Source organism: Myotis daubentonii, chromosome 1 (genome assembly GCF_963259705.1).
Source record: "Myotis daubentonii chromosome 1, mMyoDau2.1, whole genome shotgun sequence".
NCBI lineage: Eukaryota > Metazoa > Chordata > Mammalia > Chiroptera > Vespertilionidae > Myotis > Myotis daubentonii.
Window position 1 is genome coordinate 57,671,906 of NC_081840.1, and position 19,756 is coordinate 57,691,661.

General features: G+C 48.5%; 1 protein-coding gene across 3 annotated transcripts in view; it reads right to left on the reverse strand.

The window, feature by feature from the left end:
- GLDN (gliomedin) overlaps positions 1 to 19,756 on the reverse strand; it is a 55,384-nt gene that overhangs the window by 16,520 nt on the left and 19,108 nt on the right. For all 3 annotated transcript variants that reach the window (XM_059701363.1, XM_059701374.1, XM_059701354.1), the window contains exons 2-4: positions 11,808 to 11,859; positions 5,455 to 5,472; positions 4,982 to 5,089 (exon numbers count right to left, since the gene is read on the reverse strand). In XM_059701363.1, the coding sequence (XP_059557346.1) occupies positions 4,982 to 5,089; positions 5,455 to 5,472; positions 11,808 to 11,859 (178 nt within the window). The remainder of the gene's footprint in view (positions 1 to 4,981; positions 5,090 to 5,454; positions 5,473 to 11,807; positions 11,860 to 19,756) is intronic.

Genomic DNA, 19,756 nt, shown 5'->3' on the forward strand with positions numbered 1-19,756 from the left:
TAAAGAAGTAAACCTTACCTTTGTGACAGCATGGATGGACCTGCAGAGTATCATGCTAAGTGAAGTAAGCCAGTTAGAGAAAGACAAGTACCATATAATTTCACTTTTATGTGGAATCTAATGGAAAAAAAATAAACTAACAAAATAGAAACAGACTCATAGATACAGAAAACAGACTGACAATTGTTAGAGGGGAGGCGGGTAAGGGCCTTGTGAAAAAGGTGAAGGAATCAAGCAAAAAAAACAAAAAACAAACAAATACCCCCAAACCCTCATAGCCACAGACAGCAGTATAGTGATTTCCAAGGGAAAGGGGGTTGGGAGAGGATGAAGAGGGTAAAGGCTGGATAAGTGGTGATGGAAGGAGAGGACTTGGGGTGGTGAACACACAGTACAATCTACAGATGATGTATTATAGGTTGTACACCTGAAACCTATATATTTTATTTAACCAATGTCACCCCAATACATTCAATAAAAATGAAAAAGAAAGTGTCATGGACATTTTGTCAACATACAAAATGTTTTCTCTTTGCCCTCTTATGACTATTGCCTGTGACAAAGTTTCCCTTTGTCTGTAGATAAAATCTCCTTGTCCTCACACTGGCCATGCGCTGGTGTCAGAAGTACCCTGCTATCTAATCGCAGGCACCATCAGAAGACCCGTGGGGGGGGTACTCTGCCCCGCCCCACTCAGCTGAACTCAGTGATACTATCACTGTGCCGCCCGGGCTCTGGCAAGCTTTGAGTCAGCACATTTTGCCGGGGAAGAAAGGTCAGATCTGCTTGCCGAGGTTCTGTGCTACAAGGGGCTCTCTGCTATTTTTCCTCCTCCGTGGCGCCCACTCAAAACAAACCATCTCACTAGCGTTAGAGTTGGGGGTTGTGCGATGCTGCAGGGGTCAACTCCAGCATCTCCTCAGCAAGGGGTGAGGGAGGATGGCTTATTTTTGGCAGGACTATCTGTCACAGCCTGAGGGTGGGGGGAAGGGGACTGGAGGGTGTCTACAATACCCAGTCCCAAGACGGGGATGAGTAAGGAGGAGGGCGTTTATTTCTGTTTTCATGAGGATTTGATTTTTAGAGAAGACACTGCAGCATTAACTCTTAAGTGAGACAGTAAGACAGATGGAGAGAGAAAGTAAATGTTTGGTTTTGAGGCAACAGAATGTCAAACTTCATAGAAGATGCTAGCTGCAAAATGACAACATTTAAGTCTCTTTTAGTTCTTCTCTCCAAATCTAAGTCAGTATTTTCAAATGAATACAGGTATTTCCACTTAGACTTCCTTTAGGTATAAAACCAAGTTTCTCTTCCCATTTTTGGTAACAACAGCTAACACTAATATAAATAGCATATATATATAATCACTCGCTCTTCCCAACAGTGCTATGGGGTTGATACTATTATTGTCCCTTTATACAGATGAGGAATCCATGGCACAGGGTGATTAAATAACTTGCCCCAGGGCACACAGCTACCAAGTGGAGGAGCCAGAATTCCACCTGAGCTCTGGCTCTGGCTCCATGCTAGTCCTCCATCATGCTTAGCATTCCTGAGGTCAGAAACTGAGGGTTATCTTTGATGCTTTAATCTCTTGGAAACAACGGTTAGGCTAGAGCTCTGAAATTCTGATTTAATCAGACCAGTGTATCTCAAAGCGCCCTGTTCTTTCCTTCAAATATGTATGTAATGTGGTTACCAATGTACTAGACTTCTGACTATGAACAATCAGATGGGAAGGGGTCCAGAGTGGGAGCTGTGTCTACTTTGTTTCCCCAGCAGTATTCTCAATCTGTCCAATAAATATTTGCTGACAAACTCCCACCCGCTTCTGCTGTGCTCAGCCTCTGGGTCGGCTCACCTGGAGGCTCACTTCTCCGTGGTCACTAGATGCTACTCTCCTCAGGGCTCCACCCAGGCTCTCCCACAGCTATGCCCACATGCCTGTGGTCTCTGATACTCTGCCATGTAGACCTCTAGTCGGCTGGTCTCCTCTGACCGCAGACCTGCATCCCCAAGGCACACCCCCACCCCCCACATCTCCTCCCCTGGTGTCTCAATCTTAGCACATCCCATGCTGAGCCCCTGACAGTCTCCCTGAACCCGAGTCAGTGCAAGGCTCCCACCTGGGGGCAGAGCAGTCAGGCAGTGCAGAGGCCTGGAGTCTGCCTGAGGGCCTCCCTCCTCCACCTCTGTTTATCCACCTGTCATCACAGACTGCAGATTTCACCCCCAAATACCCACTCCATTTGTCTCTCCATGCCCATCCCCGCCCTCCCCCCGCCTGCTCTTTGAGAAGCTTCTGAACGTCTCCCTGCCTCCGTGCTCACTTGTCTCCTGTGCTTATTTCAATGTGTTCCAAGCACATTGGTTCTTATAAAGGCAGATCTGATCCCGTCACTCTCTCCTGCTGGAGCCCCTCCAGGCGTCTCCTGCTCTCAGGATAAAGGCATCTTCCCTCCGTGGCTCTGCCATCCCTGGTGCCCCTGGAGAGAGTTGGTTGCTGGGTGGTATGGACACGCCTTCGAGGCTCAGGTCGGGAGCAGGAGGGAAAGCACGGCCCGGGCCCTTAGCAGGGTGACTGCGGACAGCACAGCCCTCGCTCTGGAGTCTGAGCGGGCCCAGGGCTGAGCAAAGCTTTCAACAACCCCTTTCCATAGAAACAGGCTCTTCCAATGGCCGTTGTCTCTAAACATTAGAAGGGAGGCTGGTCTCCACTTCCCCTGGCCCAGGGCGAGGACCCCCTGTTGGGCCCTTGATGACTCCAGTTCTAACCTCGACCTTAGTGGAAACTTCTTGTTCTAAGGTCTAACGTTGCTGACCCCGGAGGCCTCCCTCACTGGGAAGGCCCGTGTCTTTGCTACCCTTCCCATGGGATCTCCAGGGAATGAGGACTTGGTCAACCTCCAGAGACACAGAATCCAGCACCTTCTCAACCAGCCACTGCCACCCCTCTCCAAGCCTCCTCCCTTCTGCCCTGCGGCCTCCCCGGCACACCCACCGGGGTGGGGGGTTCCCCAGCGGGGCAGGGCAGCTCTCTGCTCTGCTGTAAATCCTGCCCATCTCGCTAAGCATAAACCACAGTTCTTCAAATGCCCAGGGCCAACCTGACTTGTCCTCTTTCCTTTCTGGTCTTAACTTGACCCCAGTTACCTCTCATTCTCTGTCCGGCCACCCTGGCTTCCTTGTGGCTTCTCAGACTCATGGGGGGCAAGCTGCACTCCCGGTTCTGCTGGAACCCTCTCCCCAGGCCCCGCTCTCACCTCCTCTAGGTGTTTGCTCAAAGCTCCCTTCCCACTCCACAGTCACCCCGCACTCCCCATTCCCTCTCCTGGCTCTACATTTCTCCTTTACCACCATGTAACAATCTATTCTACTTGTCGATCTTGTCGACTGTTCATTCTCCCAGCTTGGAATTTAAGCTTTATGAAGGCAGGGATGTTGTGAGCGTTTTCACTTCTGGATCTCCAGCACCTACGACAGTACCTGCCACATAAATATGCGTTACCTGAGTGGACGGCCCTTTTCTTTGCCCTCACTGGGTTGTGGGCTGCATGCTGAGCACACTCTGCAAAGCCAGAGCCCTTCTGGAAGCCACTCCTTTCCCCCCTGCCCACGCCCATGCTAGCACAGCGCTGCCTCCCCTCAGCTGCCCCTCATGCACTCGTTGCTGAATCCTTAGGATTGGGTCACATTTCTGGGGGCTTCTCAGGATAAACCAAATGTCTGTACACTGCTGGTCATCATTATTCAATGCTGATGTTCATTTATAATTATTATCCAACACGGAACAATCCATTACTGCTCCGTAGCACGGGCTGTAATTACTGGCCTTCTGGGGACGGAGCTGACTGGCTATGTTGCCCATTGTCACAGGGGCTGTCCCCTGGGAACGTGAGCGTGCAGGTTTGGCCAAGTGGCAAAGCCCCTCCACGACTCTCCCTCTGCACGGGCGATAAGAGCAGAGTGCTGGGAGGGGGACTGTGCTGTCTGGAAGAATCTTCCAGTAGCTCTTCTAGCCCAGAGCCTGTTCAAGTGAGCGGGAGTAGCAGAGCCACGAAGTTGGAAATAAGCTAGAGGGTGTGATGGAGCCTCCACCTGCCCAGAGGCTGGGAGCCAGGCCCCCTAGAGGCCTCCTGAGCAGCCCTACCCCTGCACTTGAGCTTCCACATGCCACATGCCAGCTTTCTTCAGAGAACCTGCCCAGCAGGCCTTTCCCCAGCCCCCCAGGATTGGTACTCAGAGCCCCTTAGAACTCACCTGCCCGCCTCCTGCCTCCTGCCTCCTGCCTCCTGCCTCCCTGCCTCCTGCCAGGCCCCGCAGGAGCCCCTGCCTCTCACTGACCCCTGGACATACCTGATACCTCGGGGCTTTGGGGCCTTGGCTCGGGTGATGGCAGCACTGCTGCTCACAGAGGCACAGCAAGTCTCTCGGAGACGCCCCACATCTCTGTAACCACCCTGTGGCCCCCGGACAGGAGGCCCTGACAGCTGGGACCCCACAACCCGAGTGCAGGCCTCAGGGAGGCCTGGATGCCACCAGTCCATTCAAATTGTTCCAGCTATTCCTCTACTAGGAAAACTCAGGGGCCGACATCACACAACTGATTTTCAATTAAACATAATGTTTCTGGGCAGATGAAGGCAGTGAGAGGGCAAGGCAGGAACTGACCCTGGAAAGACGGGGCGTGACACATGCAGCCAGCACACAGCCCACACGTGCCCGCCCTGGGCTCTGGCTCCCGCCCCTTCCATCTGTCAGTCTGCATCAGAGCCAGCAGTTCCCAGGGAGACAAACCATTGTCAGTACCAAAAAGAATGCCTTTGGCCCCCAAAACATGGCAATTTCAAGGCAAGAGTCGAACCAGCCTGCCTGCAAAGACACAGCACTTTCTAGCCACTGCACACACATTAGCCCATTCAAAATGCAGAAACAGAAACGAGCAGCAAGGAAAATAACCAAAGAGTTGCCAAAATACCAATTTTTCCTCTCTTTCCATTCGCTCCTTTTTCGCCCTTCGGGCCCTGGGGACCAGGCTGTCCATCCGACCCGTTGTGTCCTGGTAGCCCACCAACTCCTGGTGGTCCTGCATCAAACACGGAAAACGAACATTAAAAACATCTCTTCACTGAAGTTCAGGTCATTCCCTGCAGCCAGTGAAGGTGGGTAGCACTGACACCTTTCCCAGATCCTTCCCGCTTCCTCCCTTCCTTCGCCTCCTTTGCTACCCTGGCCTGGAGCAGTGCCAAGTGGAGGATGGCGAAGGCAGGTTCTCAAGTGGGAGGGGCAGGAGAGTTCAAGATTGGGGGAGAGAGAAGGGGGAACACAGCGACAGTCAGGGTTGGCGCTAAACTCTTCCTCCTTCCCCACCTTAGCCCCTTCTGAGTGATCCTGGGGAGTTAGCCACCCATATTCCCCCCCTATGAACTAGGAAAAGCCATGGGCTCTTACCTGGTGGGCCAGGTGGTCCTAGAATAGGAAAAGAAATTTAAATGGTGAACTATAGGTGGAAGAAAGCAAAGCAGCTCCACACCCCAAAATTATTTCCCCCCTCTTAGAATGTACTGGCGAGGAGCCACCCCATGCCTTTTACTTAGAATTCAGTATATTTACCCGAAAGATTCCTAAAATCAAGTCAGCACAGACACATTTGCCAACCAAAACCACTCCTGTTTAAGTTTCAGTGGACCAAGAATAATTGTATCGATTCAGAAATCAGTCATCTCTCAAGCAATCAACTTAATTAAATGAGGCTGGGTGACAATACAGGTAGGCACTACAGCCCTGACACAGGTAAGTGCCGGCACTGCAGGGCTGAGGTCTGGCTGTCAGGAGAGCAGTCCCAAGGGCTCCCAGCCAGCCAGTGTGTCTCCGCTAGGCCACTGAGGGGGTCTGAGAGCAGAAGCTGGTTCTGAAGTATGGTAGCAATCATTTCAGATTGAAACTGTAGTTTAACTCTAACCTGTTGTTTGGCTTAACAATAGAAAAGTTACTTTGATTTTCTGAATTGTATAAATCATCCCATTCGATCGAATGCCTTATTGATTGTACCGTGACTATCCCGTTGGTTGTGATCTTACTGGTTTTAGAAGCACATTCTTCACCTGGGAAGGACAGCACAGTTATCCCAAGGTCAGAGGGCTCTAGGCCCAAAACTGTAATTTAGATAACATGCCCAAGTTTAACCCAGGTTAGATAATGTGTTTATAACATGCTGTTTAAACTGCTTTTTGCAAACTAGGTTCCTCATTCCAGACCCGAGGGCTCAAGATAATGTATTTCTGTCAATTCAGTGACCCTGAGACCCAAAACTATAATTAACATGCTTAATTCTGCTTCTGTAAACTGCTTTTTGCGAGCCAGGTTCCTCATTCCAAACCTTGAGATGTAATCAATACCTTTGTGATCTTTGCCTATGTAAGTCTGGTTTTGCCACCATCTTATGGCTATAAGATTTGGGCAATGGCCCCTCATAGTCCCGGATTGCAATAAATGTGACTCTTTAATTTGACTTCTTGAAGCGTCCTTCTGTGATTCGCGGGTTACATTACAACAGTTCACCTCCCAGATCTCTATTTTGTTGCATGAAATAGCCCAAGACGAATTGAGGGCCCAGATCAGGTAGCAAATACTTTCCTTAGTGTGTAATTACCCAGAAAAGCTAAGGGTGTTCATATGGATCATTTACACATAATCTAACAAAAGGATTTTGCTTTCCCAAATAGAAGAGTATTCTTATCAGTTATTCTATGTGAGCACTCAGACAAGCTAGTGAGGCTATAGCCCGAGCAGCTGAGGTCCTTCCGTTCTCCAGACTGCATGTGATCACCAGCACTACAGGGAAAGGTCTTCCATAAATCCAAGCTGTGACCTTTCAGAAAAATCACCATTTACTAAGCACCTACTATGTGCACCAAAATTCACTAAGCAGCAGCAAGCTTGGCCCCTGTGTCTGTTGTGTTGACAACCTACCAGGGGAAGGTAGATACTTGGCAATCACAATGAAATGTGAGGGAGCAGCAGAGAAGCAAAACCCCAAAGGGGTGCTGGGGCAGCCTGGGCACACGGCTGTCTGAGAGGCCTCCAGAGAAGGGTGAGCCTGGATCTGGGGTGCCGAAGAAACAATGGGCCTGGGATGGCTGCAGGGGTGAGGGCTGGACATCCCATGTAGGAGCAAAAGTACAGAGGTGGGAATCTGTATGATTCAGGGTGAGGAAGGAAGAAGATAGATCAAGCTGGTGTGTGGAGATGAGTCCAATGTGGGGCAGCAGCACTTGATTGCCAAGCAGAGAGGTGTGGACAGTATCTGTGAGGCAGTAGGGAGCTATAGTAGGTTATTAAACAGGGGAGAGGGCTGATACCATGAAGTCAGTGATACCAGGAGATCTCCCCTGTAGATGGAAGTTGAAGAGAACTTGGGAATAAGACGAGAGAGAGAAAGAGGGAAAAGAAAGGATGGAGAGAAAATACCCAGGAGGTCTTTGTGGTTAAAATTGGGGGTGAGGCTATGGATAAATGTGGTTGGTGACTGTAGAGTTGCAGGAAAAGCTAGACATTCCAGAGGTATTTCAGCAGAATGAGCAGGGCTCTGTGTGAGGCAAAAAAAGGCCTAGGATATTAATGGCGAGAGGCTGTTTTGCATACATGGGGACTCATGGAAGAACACGTGTTTGAAGGTATGCTTTCAATACATATAGGCCTACCTCGGGCCAAAACAATTTGCTGAAAATGGCACCACATTTTTAGGATTAGTGTAGCCTGTGCTACATGACTTTGCCACAAGATGGCGCGTACACACACACACACACACACACACACACACACACACACACACACACTGGACAGCTGACAGAGGTCCAAAGAAATCAATCAATCTCATTCCCGACTGCAGATGGAGCCAAATTCAGATGTGCAGATGGGGGGCAGGGAACAAGTCAGACCAGCTGTATATAGTAGGCTTCAAAGTTCCCAGGACGGTCTTATACCATTTTCAGGCAGCGGGACTACTGGAGAGAGGTCCTGGCCGGAACCATATGTTTAGGACACATTAGCCGTGGCCAAGGGTGCCACTAGAGTGAAGTGCTTAGATTAGGGTTTCCTGACAAAAGATCCATGGACACCCCATGGCTACAGTTCTTAATCATCTGAGTCCACAGAGTTGCCTGGAGTGCCTGTGACAATGCAGCTAGCTACCTGGGTCTCATCTGGAGATTCTAATTGAGTTTGGGTGCAGAGGCCCAGGAACCTGCATTTTTACCAAGCATGACAGGTGACTGGGATGCAGAGGGTCTTGGGTCTCCTCCCTCCACCCCACACCAGATGTGAACATTTTCTTGGAAAAGAATCAGTCACGATCAGCAGATCCTTGAAGGGGTCCCTGACCCTAGAAAGGTTGAGAGCTATTTGTTTACAGGAAGAGTAAAAATTTGGGGCCAGCCTAATTTGGGGGTGCAGAGGGATGGGGACACACCCTATCTGTGGGGAGGCAGGTGACAGAAGCAGCACCAGGAAAGAAGACGTAGGGGGCCATCCAACAGGGCCCCTGCCCTGAAACTATGGGAGAGGAGAGCGCGCAGCAGAGAGCTCCAGTGATGGCGAGGCCCTGCCACTGTCTTCTCGGGGCGCCAATTCAGCTGCCCAGGGCTCCTTACACCTGCAAGCGGCCCCAAATATGCGGCATTATCACCACGTCAAACGTCACATTATTTATATGTGCCAATTGGCATTTAGAATACTGTTTCTCAGGATGCTTTCTCAGCTCCTGACCTTCCTCCTTCTCTGGCCCTCTAGGAATACCTGTGGACAGCGGCCGTCCTGTGAATGCTGCACGCGGCTGGTTCCCTGGGCCTGCCACCTCTCAACGGGCCTGTGCTTGGGAATAATGCGCTGTGGAAGCATCTAGAAATTCTAACTTTACCTTTGAATCTGTGGTTTGTAAATGAAGTCCGAGGGGATGATGATGCACGTTCCAGGGACTTGGGGCCTCGGTTCGGTTCGAATGCGGTGCCGCTTCCCTGGCCTCTCTGCTTCCCCAGGACCAGTTTCCTGCCTGCTCCCTGCCTGGTGAGGTGTGTTTGCCCCACTCTCCACCCCAGCCCCCAGCAGCGACTGCTGCCACCTTCCATCCCCATGGGGCTGCAGCTTTGGTCCAATCCCATCTATTTGGTGCATTTCAACTTTGAGCTATGGCCACCTTAATAAATTAGCATAGGGATGGCAAATGGGTTCTGTTTCAGGTGCCGATTCTAACCAATTAGCAGCTTTCTGGCGCACCAGAAAAGAAGGACAGGCGGCCATGCTCAGAGCAGCTGTGATCCGTGATGGACATTTCCCTGGACATAGGATACGGAGTGGTGATAACTGTCATCACTGGGCTGGAGTCACTGGCTGTGAAGAGAATGAAGGCTGGATTCGAAGTGTGTCTGTGCGTCTGTCCTAACAAGCAGATCAGCAATGTGATGGCTTAGAGATTTTTCTAACGAGTCTCTAGCCGCTGGAAGTGAAGAATAATGCAAGAGCCCGCCTTCCTTAAGCCCCTGCTCTCCCAGCAGAGAGGCTTCTGGGGATCCAAGGAAATCTGGGTTCAGGGGTAAGATGCAGCCAGAAAAGCCCATGCTGTTTGATACACGGGGCACCAGCAAAACCCCCTACCACTTTAGCTACTGAATTGCCCTCATCTTCACCTGAGATGTCCAGGCTGCACAAAACCCGGCACCTGTCCTTGTCCCCACACCAACCTCAGCTGAGCCCAGAACACGAACAGGAAAGCGGTCCATGGTCACAGCCGGATGAGCCTGCCCTCCCCCGCCCCCCCCCCCCCCCCCGACAAGCGCCTGCCTTTTCAAAGATGAGCCCAGTGTAAAGCTAGATCTAGTTCTCAGGCTCCAAGCCCGGGGTCTGCCCTGGCATCGCTTCCTGCCCACATCTCCCCCGGGGTTCCTGACCAAGGCTCTCTCCCCTCCCCCTGAGGTTGCCAAGTCAGTCCTGCGTCCTGTGGCCTTCCCACCCCAACCCGGCAGCCTGGCCTCTGCAGAGGCACCACCTCACGTTGTAACTTGTGCATTTTACACCAAAGTTTTAATAGAAGAGCTTTCTGTGTAAAGGAGGCCCAATTTCAAGCTGGTGTGAAAGGAGAAGGTGCGGCCTTTGAAAAGCGTTGGAGATGCCAAAGAACCTCCTGCACCACTCCTGTAGGGACGCACAGATGAGCTCCCCGCTGCGTCAATCTCCCCTAAGTGGTCTCAATAGCCCTCACACACTCACTGGACAGGATGGCCCTCCTGTCCCTGTAAAAATAAGAAAGAAAGAGGCTTTTCCTGTGCCTCTCGACAGGGCTTTAGTGCCTGTAATTCCTCCATCCGAGCATTTCCCCAGCACTCATTACCGTCACAGGAGGGAACTCTGAAAAGGGACTTCCGGAGAGGGAAGAAGGGTGCTTAAGCCACAAGAGCTTCAGAATAAAGGACCAAGCTGTTCTGAAGATATTTAATTTCCTGTGAGGGCTGAAATGTGACTTGAATAATTCAATTAGCATTTCCCAAGAAGCCACAGGATTACAGCTTTTCTCTCTGAGGCCAACCCAAGCAAATGAGAGTCAGACTGGACTGGGGTTCCTCGGGGAAGTGTCTTTCTTACCAGCCCAACACCCCCATTCAATATTCACAGAAACCCCAGGTTTAGTCATTCGACAAACTCCCAGTAAGCGCCTCCTGCACACAGGTCATAGGAGGTACGGGGGAGAATACTGCCGAAAAGGGTGAGGCTTCTTACTCCTCAGTAGACACAGTGCAGGGTTTTACAGGCTCCTTCAGTGCAGCCCTGGGCACAAGTGAAGCGTGAATGGGATCTCCCCAGAGCGTGGGCCATGGTCTGAGGGGCCCAGCAAAGCTTCAGAGCACCACAGAGTCTCGGTTATACTGCAAGGTCCACGAGAGCATGCATTTATTCCATAACAGACTTTTAATGCGAAAAGGATTCTTCCTGTTGCCTCAGAGTGTAATGTATTCCCTTTGGAAATGCACTGTCTGAAATCAGGCTCTATGGCCCATCCTGGGGTGGGGTGTGCATGAGTTCCTTGCTCTCAGCTTCTGAAGGCAGGAGGCAGGCGCCCCTCCCCTCAGGTGAGATGCAGGACTGTCTGACTCAGGTGTGGACAAGCATATCAAAACCACTCCCCCCTCCCTTGTCCCACCCATCAGGCACTCCTTGTCGAAAGGCTTGCTCTGCCCAGAGGTTCATTCCCTCTCCTGTCTATTCATCTTCGAATCACTGAGTGGAGGGGGTCAGCGTGTGACCCTGCAGTCCCACCCAGCACACAGTAGGCACCACACAGACCAGGCTTCAGAAAAAGTGCTTTCCAACTAATTAGCAGTTTGCTTCTAGAGCTTCCCATGCATGTTATATGTATCATATGTGTATGATATAGGGAAATAATGATTTCTGCTAAGAGAACATTATTCTCTGGTAAGAGAACTCTACCACTTAGCGAGGTCTTTTTATTTCTCTTCCTTTTTAAAAACTAACGGGAATAGGAAACCATCCATGGCTCTGGTCCAAGGTACCACACGTTTCTAATTACCCGAGACCTCATTATTTTTCATGGCTATATTTCTATGGCAATACCGAAAATATTATTTTTCATAATTATGTGACAATTGATTTTCATGCCATTAAAAACATCTGCTAAAAGTAAACCAACATGTATTTCTATAACCTACAGTGTTACTAGGTGCTCCTTCTGCCCCGGTCCTTGGCTAGCATGCCTGTGCGCCCGTGGCCGCTGGGGGTGGGCGCGGCCAGCCTACCTGTCAGGCAGATGCCCTTGGTGCTGTTGCACAGGTCCACCATCACGCGGATCTGCGGGGGAGAGAGGCTGTGATTAATAGCAGCACAGCAGGCAGGGGGCCCGTGAGCTTGCCCTTTATTCACACAAGAAGAGCAATTATAAAAATTCACAAAGTAACTTTGGGAGAATATATAGATGTCCTAGGAAAAGTTAACCTAAGACACAAAAGAAATCTTTAAAACATCTGAGTATATTTGATATTGGAAGCTCATCTACCAACGATGTCAATAGAATTTCCTTGATTTCTATTGGAGAGACAGAGGGTGGTGAAGGAATTGCCAAACTCAATTTTCAAGGCTATACTAAGCCGGCCCCCCAGCACCTGAAGGTCTCAGTCTGCGGGCCTGAATACAGAGGGTCGACGGGCTCCGTGGTTAGGAGCAAGCACTCATAAGCTGGGCGAGCAGGGACACTTTTGTTTTCACTAAAAATGTAAACAATATAAGCGCCAGAGGGTAGTTATCTCAGGCCATGTGGATGCCGCCTACTCACCACTGGACGGCACCTGGGGTTGGAGGTGTCATTGCAGCGAGGTGTTAGCCTGATATCTGGGTCTCCCACACCCACTGTGCAGCCCCTTCCCTCATCCATTCTCCACACTGCTCCTAATGAACTTCACAAAAACCCAATCTGATGGGGTCTGTCCTGATTGAGACATGTCTGTGATTCCTTGCTGCTCTAAAGACAGAGCAAAATTCCTCCTTCTGTGGACTCACCACATGCTGCTCCCCCTCCCTTTTGGTCTGTCCTCCAGTTACTCTCTGCCTCAGTTTGCTTGTCAGTAAAATGGGGAGAGCATTAGTGCTTACTTCTTAGGATTGTTGTGAAGATTAAATAAAAGTGTTATGTGTGAAGTTCTTAAAACAGAGCCTAGCATGTAGGAAGCATGCACAAAAGTGTTCTCCATTTCATGAAGGCAGCAGAATATGTGGAGAGAAGCATGGATTCTAAAGTCAAACTGCCTGTGTTCAAAGCACGTTCATAGCAGTGTGACTTTAGACAAGTTACTTAACCTCTCTGTGCTTCAGTGTCCTTGCCTGTCATAAAGCTCACAGCACCTGCCTTATTAAATGAACACATACATGCAACTCATTTAGAACAGGCCCAGCACATGATAAGCCCACTCTGTTTATACTGTTGTTTTGACGATTCCTTGAATATACTAAGAACTTGGTTAATTTATCAATTCATCATCCAAGAATTTTCAATATCTAGATAAGGCAATTTTTAGATCCAAGTCATGTGGCTTTTCAAGCTGTAGGGAGAAAACTTATTAGTTAAGAAATAAAGTTGACACAGCTGGATAGACATTCCAGGAGAAAACAGAAGCTGAATCCCTACTTCACTCCTTACATTAAATAAGTTATTTAAATGATACTGATCAAAAATTTAAAAATAAAAAAGAAACTAGTAAAGGTGCTTGAGGAAACCTGGGGAAAATATAATAGCATTAGAAGAGGAAATGCTTTTCTAAGAACAAAACAACCCCATACTACATATAGAGAGAGACTGAATCGATACATTTGACTACCTAATACTTAAAAAGTTTCTACCAGAGGTAAAACACCAGTACTACAAGCAATAACAAAGGAGAAACACAAACCTAGGAAAATACTTGCAAAGGGCTTGCATATAAAGAGCTGTTTCGAAGCAACACGTAAAGGAACAAGAAACCAAAAGAAAAATGGGCAATGGACCCAAACTTGAAGTTCAGAAAAAGTAAAGAGCTTCATCTTCACTTAGAGCTAAAGAAATAAGCCCAAGCGATGGAATACTATTTTCGCCTTTTAGGTTTGTAAGTAAAGACGAAGAGATCACATGTCACAGGCCCATCAGGAAAGCAGTGCTCCCGTGTCCTGTGGATGGAAGTGTAAAGGGATACTCTGTCTCTTTGGAGGGATTTGGGCAATAGCTACCGAAATTTACATGAATCTAGCTTTTGATCCATCCATATACTCTGGGATTTACTCTGCAGATGCACACATGTGTGTGTGAGAAGACGTAAGCATAAAGATGGTTGTTGCAGAAAGGTGAGCGAGAGTAGAAACGGAAAACCACCTAAGTATTTATCAGCGAGCTCTGGTTAAAGTGTAGCATAGCTGCACAAAGAAATACTGCGGGGTGAGGGGTGGAGAATTTCAATCCATAAGGCTGATATTGGAGCTCTCCAAGATAAATTTAAAAATGCCAAGTACAGAGCAGCATATGTAATGTGCTTCCATTTACATAAAAGAGCGATGCAGCCCTGGCTAGGTGGTTCAGTTGGTTGGAGAGTTGTCCTGTACGTACATCAAAAGGTTGTAGGCTTGATTCCCAGTCAGGGCACACACCTAAGTTGTGGGTTCGATTCCCAGTCACACTCACATGGGAGACAACTGATCAATGTTTCTCTCTCTCAAAATCAATAAGCACATATCCTCAGGTGACATGTGCTCTGTTAGTCTTTTTATTTCTGTGTGTTTCTTTCTCCTTGCTGCTTTCAAGATTCTCTGTTTATCTTTGGTTTTCCAGGCTATTTCTGGAGAGAAATATAGAAACCTCAAATGAGGAGGAAGGGAGGGCCATGAGGGAGGGAGCTGTCCTGAGCATGACACATCCTGTTGTTTTATTCAAAATCTTCACTTTTTCAATTAAACTCTTTAGGAAGAACATGTTTTAGTATATGTGCTGCCGAAGCGAGCACATAGGAAGAACGTGTTTTGATTTGAGGGGAAAATTGTTTTGTCTTCTGTCTAGTTTTACGCTGTTTGCTAGGAGGTCCATAGGAAAACTCGGTCTGCATTGACTTTTTGTCGAGTCTGTCAACAGTATTGACTTTCTTAGAAATCTACTGTGAAATATATCACACACATCACAGATGTATAGAATGTGCAAGAACAATTTAAAGATGAGTAATGAAACAAATGGGTACATACCACGCCCCACCTTAAGGACTCAGGACATCCAGGTGCCCCTTCACAGAACACCCCCCCCCCCCGCCCCCAACAACTCCAGCTGAAGTAGAGTGGGCCCTGCTGTTTTCCTTTTCATACAGATAAGAGCACAGAGGCTCAGATAGGTCGCCTCATTTACGCAAGGTCACTCGCTGGCTCACAGAAGAGCTGGGCTCAGCTCCAGGCCTACTACACTTTTTTATTATGGCTCTGATGATTATCTCAAAGGAACCAGACAGAAAAAATTTTGATTCATTGTTTTTAGTCGTTTTCATAAATGAATGTAATCAGCTGTACGACTGACAAAATTTATCATAAAAAATGTATAATTGCCCATTGAGAAGACCATTAAAGACTTTACAATGCTTCATTTGTTGCCTGGGGGATCACAGCAGAAGGAGGGGTGTCAGACAATGGAAAATCAATAGGGAAAATTAGTCTTTCTCTTTTATACTCATACAGGTCTGGTGTAGGCCCAGGTTCTGTTAAAAAAAGAAGAAAAAGATGAAGATTTCATTTCCTGGCCTTTTGACTTCATTTATATGATGAATGTCAATTTAGATATTTAACCAGGAAATTGTGTTACTCTTCACTGGGGAATATTACTTGGGAATATTCTTTTAACAAATGTGGGCTGTATAAGATTGTACCAAGGGAAAACATAGGGTATGAAGAGGTGAATGCAAGAAAGTCAGAAACATTTAATTTCCTGATAATAGTGATTAAGAATTTGGATGAAAATAAAAAAATCCAAATTGAAAGTTACAAAATCTACACTGTCAAATTAAGGAGTCACAGTTGGCATAGAGGGCTTCCTGAATCTTGATTTAGGATTGGAGAATGGGGCATGCTGGGAGAGGCTTTAGAGCTCTTTGTCTGGGGGTGTTGGCATGACCTGTTTGTAAGGTGGCCCTGCTGGGAGGCCATCCCCCTCCCCCACACGAGTCACACTGGCCATTCCCATGGGACCATCTTTGCTGTGCCCAGTATGCTGTGCCCACATCTTCACTGAGGCCTCAGTTCAAATAAATGCCAGCTCGCCAGGAGGCTTTCCCTGACACCCCAACTGAAAGGAGCCCCATCACCTCACCTGATTTTTCTCTTTGTGGCACTTGCCATTACCCCATGTTGTCTTGCCTATGTATACATTCATTTATTACCTGCCCTGCTCTCCAAAGAACGGAAGCCTTTAGAGAGCAGGAGGACTTCTGTCTGAATCCCCTGTGCAGAGAACAGTGCCTGATTCCAGGCCCAGAACTTCATGGGGTAGACAGGGTTCAAGTCAGAAAGCACATCAGTGGTCTCCCAGGGAGAGCTGACCTTGAGAGGAGGCGATGACCAGTTGTTAACCGGGGTTTCTGATATGAGAATCCGACAGTGTTGGGAAGAGGGTGGGTGAGGCATAGGAAAGGTCCATAGCTCTGGTGGGAAGCCCTCCCAACCCAGCTACACGAGCTTGGAGGACACATTCTATGGGAACAACAGCTGCCCCCTGAGTGCAACAGAAAGAACAGCATCCCCGAGAGCTCAGGCTTAGCACAACCTTGGTCAGCATGTCACGGAAGAGCTGGAATTGTCGCCCTGGAAGGAAGGCTGTGGCAGGTAAGGGTCATCTTCCCAATGAAAAGGTCAATACAGTAGTGGACAAGGACACACCACACTGTAGGGGACTTGTCAGCATCGACAACGCATGCTAGTGATGGGAGAAAAGAGCCAGAATGGGTCCTGCCAGTGGCCTGACCAGAACTTCCTGGTTCCTCGCTGAACATAGAACTGGTCTCACTGGATTAGTAGCGCTCCTGGGATTCATGGACAATTCATAGGCAAGGAAGGGGCCCCCGAAGAAAAATAATGGACTTCCTGCTAATCTGGCATCAGATGGCATGAGCTGACTTTAAATCCAACTAAAAAGACATTGGACATAACTTGGCAGTTTCTATTAGAAAGAAAATGCTATGAATTAGGAATTTCCTTTGTAGGAAGAGTATATAAAGATATCTGGACAAGAATGCTCATGGCAACATTATGATGATAAAAGCATACAAACAACTTAAATGTTCATCAATAGGCACTTGTTAAATGGAGAAAAATAAATGATGTAGCTCTAAATGTACTAATCTGGAAAAATAGTCTTCACATACTGCCAAGTAATAAAAGCAAGGTACAGCCCCGGCCACATAACACAAAACAACTTTTTGATTGAAAAGAATATCTAGATATGTCTGGATAATCACAGGAAAAAGTTGGGAGGGTCATGAACCAAACCATTCACTGAGATTTTTTTTCTCCTGGAGACTAAGGATACAAAGAAGATTTTTGCTTCTTAGTTTATACACTTTTAACAGATGGGTTAGGATTTTACTTTGGTGATTTTTCCTTTGCGGTGTTTTGAGTAATTCAGAGCGACAGCGTTATGTGAACCTAATGATCCAGCTTTCCATGGGAACCCAAATATCTCGCCTTCACAATTGCCCCCATCACTCAGAACAACTTAGATCTCTGTTGCTTCTAGGCAAATAAATATGGAAAGAACCAGAACAGTTGTCTAGTCCAGTGATTTTCAAATTGTTCATTATTAGTCATGAGAGTTTTCTTTTTCCCACATCAATGGCCAAACCCAAAAATATAAAACACAAAAATGGAGCTACTCTGGGTGAGCTGGGGTGGGGCTTGGCCTTACTTACCAGTACTTATCTGTAAAATGAGAAGGTTCGACTAGACAGAGGAATTCAAACACTGCTCCCACGGGGGTAGAGGGAGGAGGTGGGGAGGAACACCCAGAGACCTAGAGTCGGGGGAACAGGGATGAGAAAGCTGAGGTCCAGAGAAAGCGAGTGGAGTAGCTGGCCTGGGCTCATCCCCAGCTTCCCAGCTGAGTATTACTTTCCCCCCACATCTACTTTCCCATACTGTCAGCCTTTGCAAAACAACTGGCCTGAATTCAATGTGAGATACTAATGTTTGCTTTAGTTTAATTTGAATATGAATGGAATATTAGATTTTTACTAATTGAAAATGCGTCAGTTTTGAGAAATCTTTCCCATGCAAAAGTGAAAGGTTTAATCAAACATATTTCTTATCAGAATGAATAGAGCTAAGTGCGGTGAGCTGCCGCTGTTCACCTGAACATAAAACCCCTCGGTAACAGGCTGGCTGCCCTCTAAAACTCCCTTCCTGAAGCATTTTACTCTCAGGACTGATTCATGAGAAAGTAAGGGAGAGAACCTGCCTGCCGTGGCCAGCTTGGCCTGGTTTGCAGTGGCTAAAACAGCGCTTGCTCGCCGGCTCCTCTGAAGCTCCCAAGCATCGGCTCCCTGCTGTCTGCTAGCCGGGACACTTTCAATTCTAAGTTACCTTTCAGATCTGACCTATTTTGTAACTTCAATTCCATTTTTCTGAGACAGTTGAATAGTCTTTATGACTCTCCTGAATTATGCAAGTTGATTTATTATGTGCATGCAAATGATCTTTTAGAAACAGCCCTAGGGAGCTGATAATCAGCCTGAGATTCCTTGTACTGCAGAGATGGTGGCCCCGCTGCCTGTACCTGACGGTTGGACTACAGGTGTTGGAGGAGTCCCTCACGACGGTCTGAAGCTGGCTGGGGTCAGCTCATCCCTTGGAAAGGCAGGAATTCACACTGGGGCCAAGACATGGTGACAACAATCTGCAAACCCCACGGTAACTGGGATTGTCTGGACGGAGGTGAAGTTCTGGGGCCCAACGGGAAGGCCAGCCAAGGTCCAGGCATTTGTCAGCTCAAGTGAGCCAGCCCTGGTCACCCCACATCAACAGCCTGGGGCCGAATGCGCGTGTGGGTTCATCCTGCTTGGGATCCTCAGAGCCCAGCTGAGTCCTGCCCAGACTTCCCCGGAGATCCTGATTCCCACTGACCGACCCTCCTGGGCCCAGCAGCATCCCTGTGTGGCTGGGAGTTGGCACACATTTAGTGCATTACTTTGGCTTTTAACCAGATAGGCTATACTCGGTAGGGCTGTTCCATCCTTTTTCTGTTTGCCCCTTTCACGGATCCATTCCCTTTCCCCCCATTAGAATGCCATCAAGCACACAGTAGGTACTCAATAAACACTTCACTATTGATTACTCACTCCACTGGGTGGGAAATGTGCTCCTCAATCAATGATGTTCCCAGTAACGTGTATGGGAGCTGAGTATCTAGCAGGCGGTTGGTTACCTGTTTCTCTCTGTGCCTGTTTGCTTAGGAAAGTGTCACTTTGGCAGACACTCCACTAATCCCTAGAAAACAGGAGCTCAGAGATGCTAGGCTTCTCCAATTAGGGCCCCTGACACAGGGCTGTCCTCCTCCGGCCCCACATCAACATTAATAAAAAACCAGAACCGTGGATTGCCCCTGGCCTGTGGGGGAATAACACACCTTCCAGGCTCTCTTGAGAGGCACCCAGGACTGGCCAGGTTGGGTCAGCCAGGCGGAGACTGGCAAAAGGAGACTCACACATCCCTGAAAATGCCATGCCATGGGGAAACATGGTATTCGCCAGCTCCTCTTGCTCTGCGAAGTGGATTAGGATGGGGGTGGAGACCAACCTGCCCTGCGAGGAGCAGGGGTCAGACTATTCGTCCCTGAGGCACTGGGTTGGCTGAGTAGGTTCCATGGGCTGACCTGAGTTGCTGGAGCTGAGTACAGCCTGCAGAGCTCTCCTGCTCACCCTGCCCCGGCCATTCCTGGGTTCACTAATAAAGTGCTGAGCGAGTAATTAACGAGGGTTGGTTTGGAGTCCATCCATGAGCCTTGCACGCAAAGGCTGGGAAGTCACCGACACTGAGGCAGCCGGTCTGGGCTCAGGACTCAACAATCCCAGTTGCAGGGGGGCAGTTCCAGCAAATGCCCTCACCCAAGGTCTCCAGCAAAATTACTTACAGCTGGGATTAGGTCCTTGGGGAACTGCCCAGCCTGGCATTTATTAACACTGGAGACATCCAACAATGCAGGACA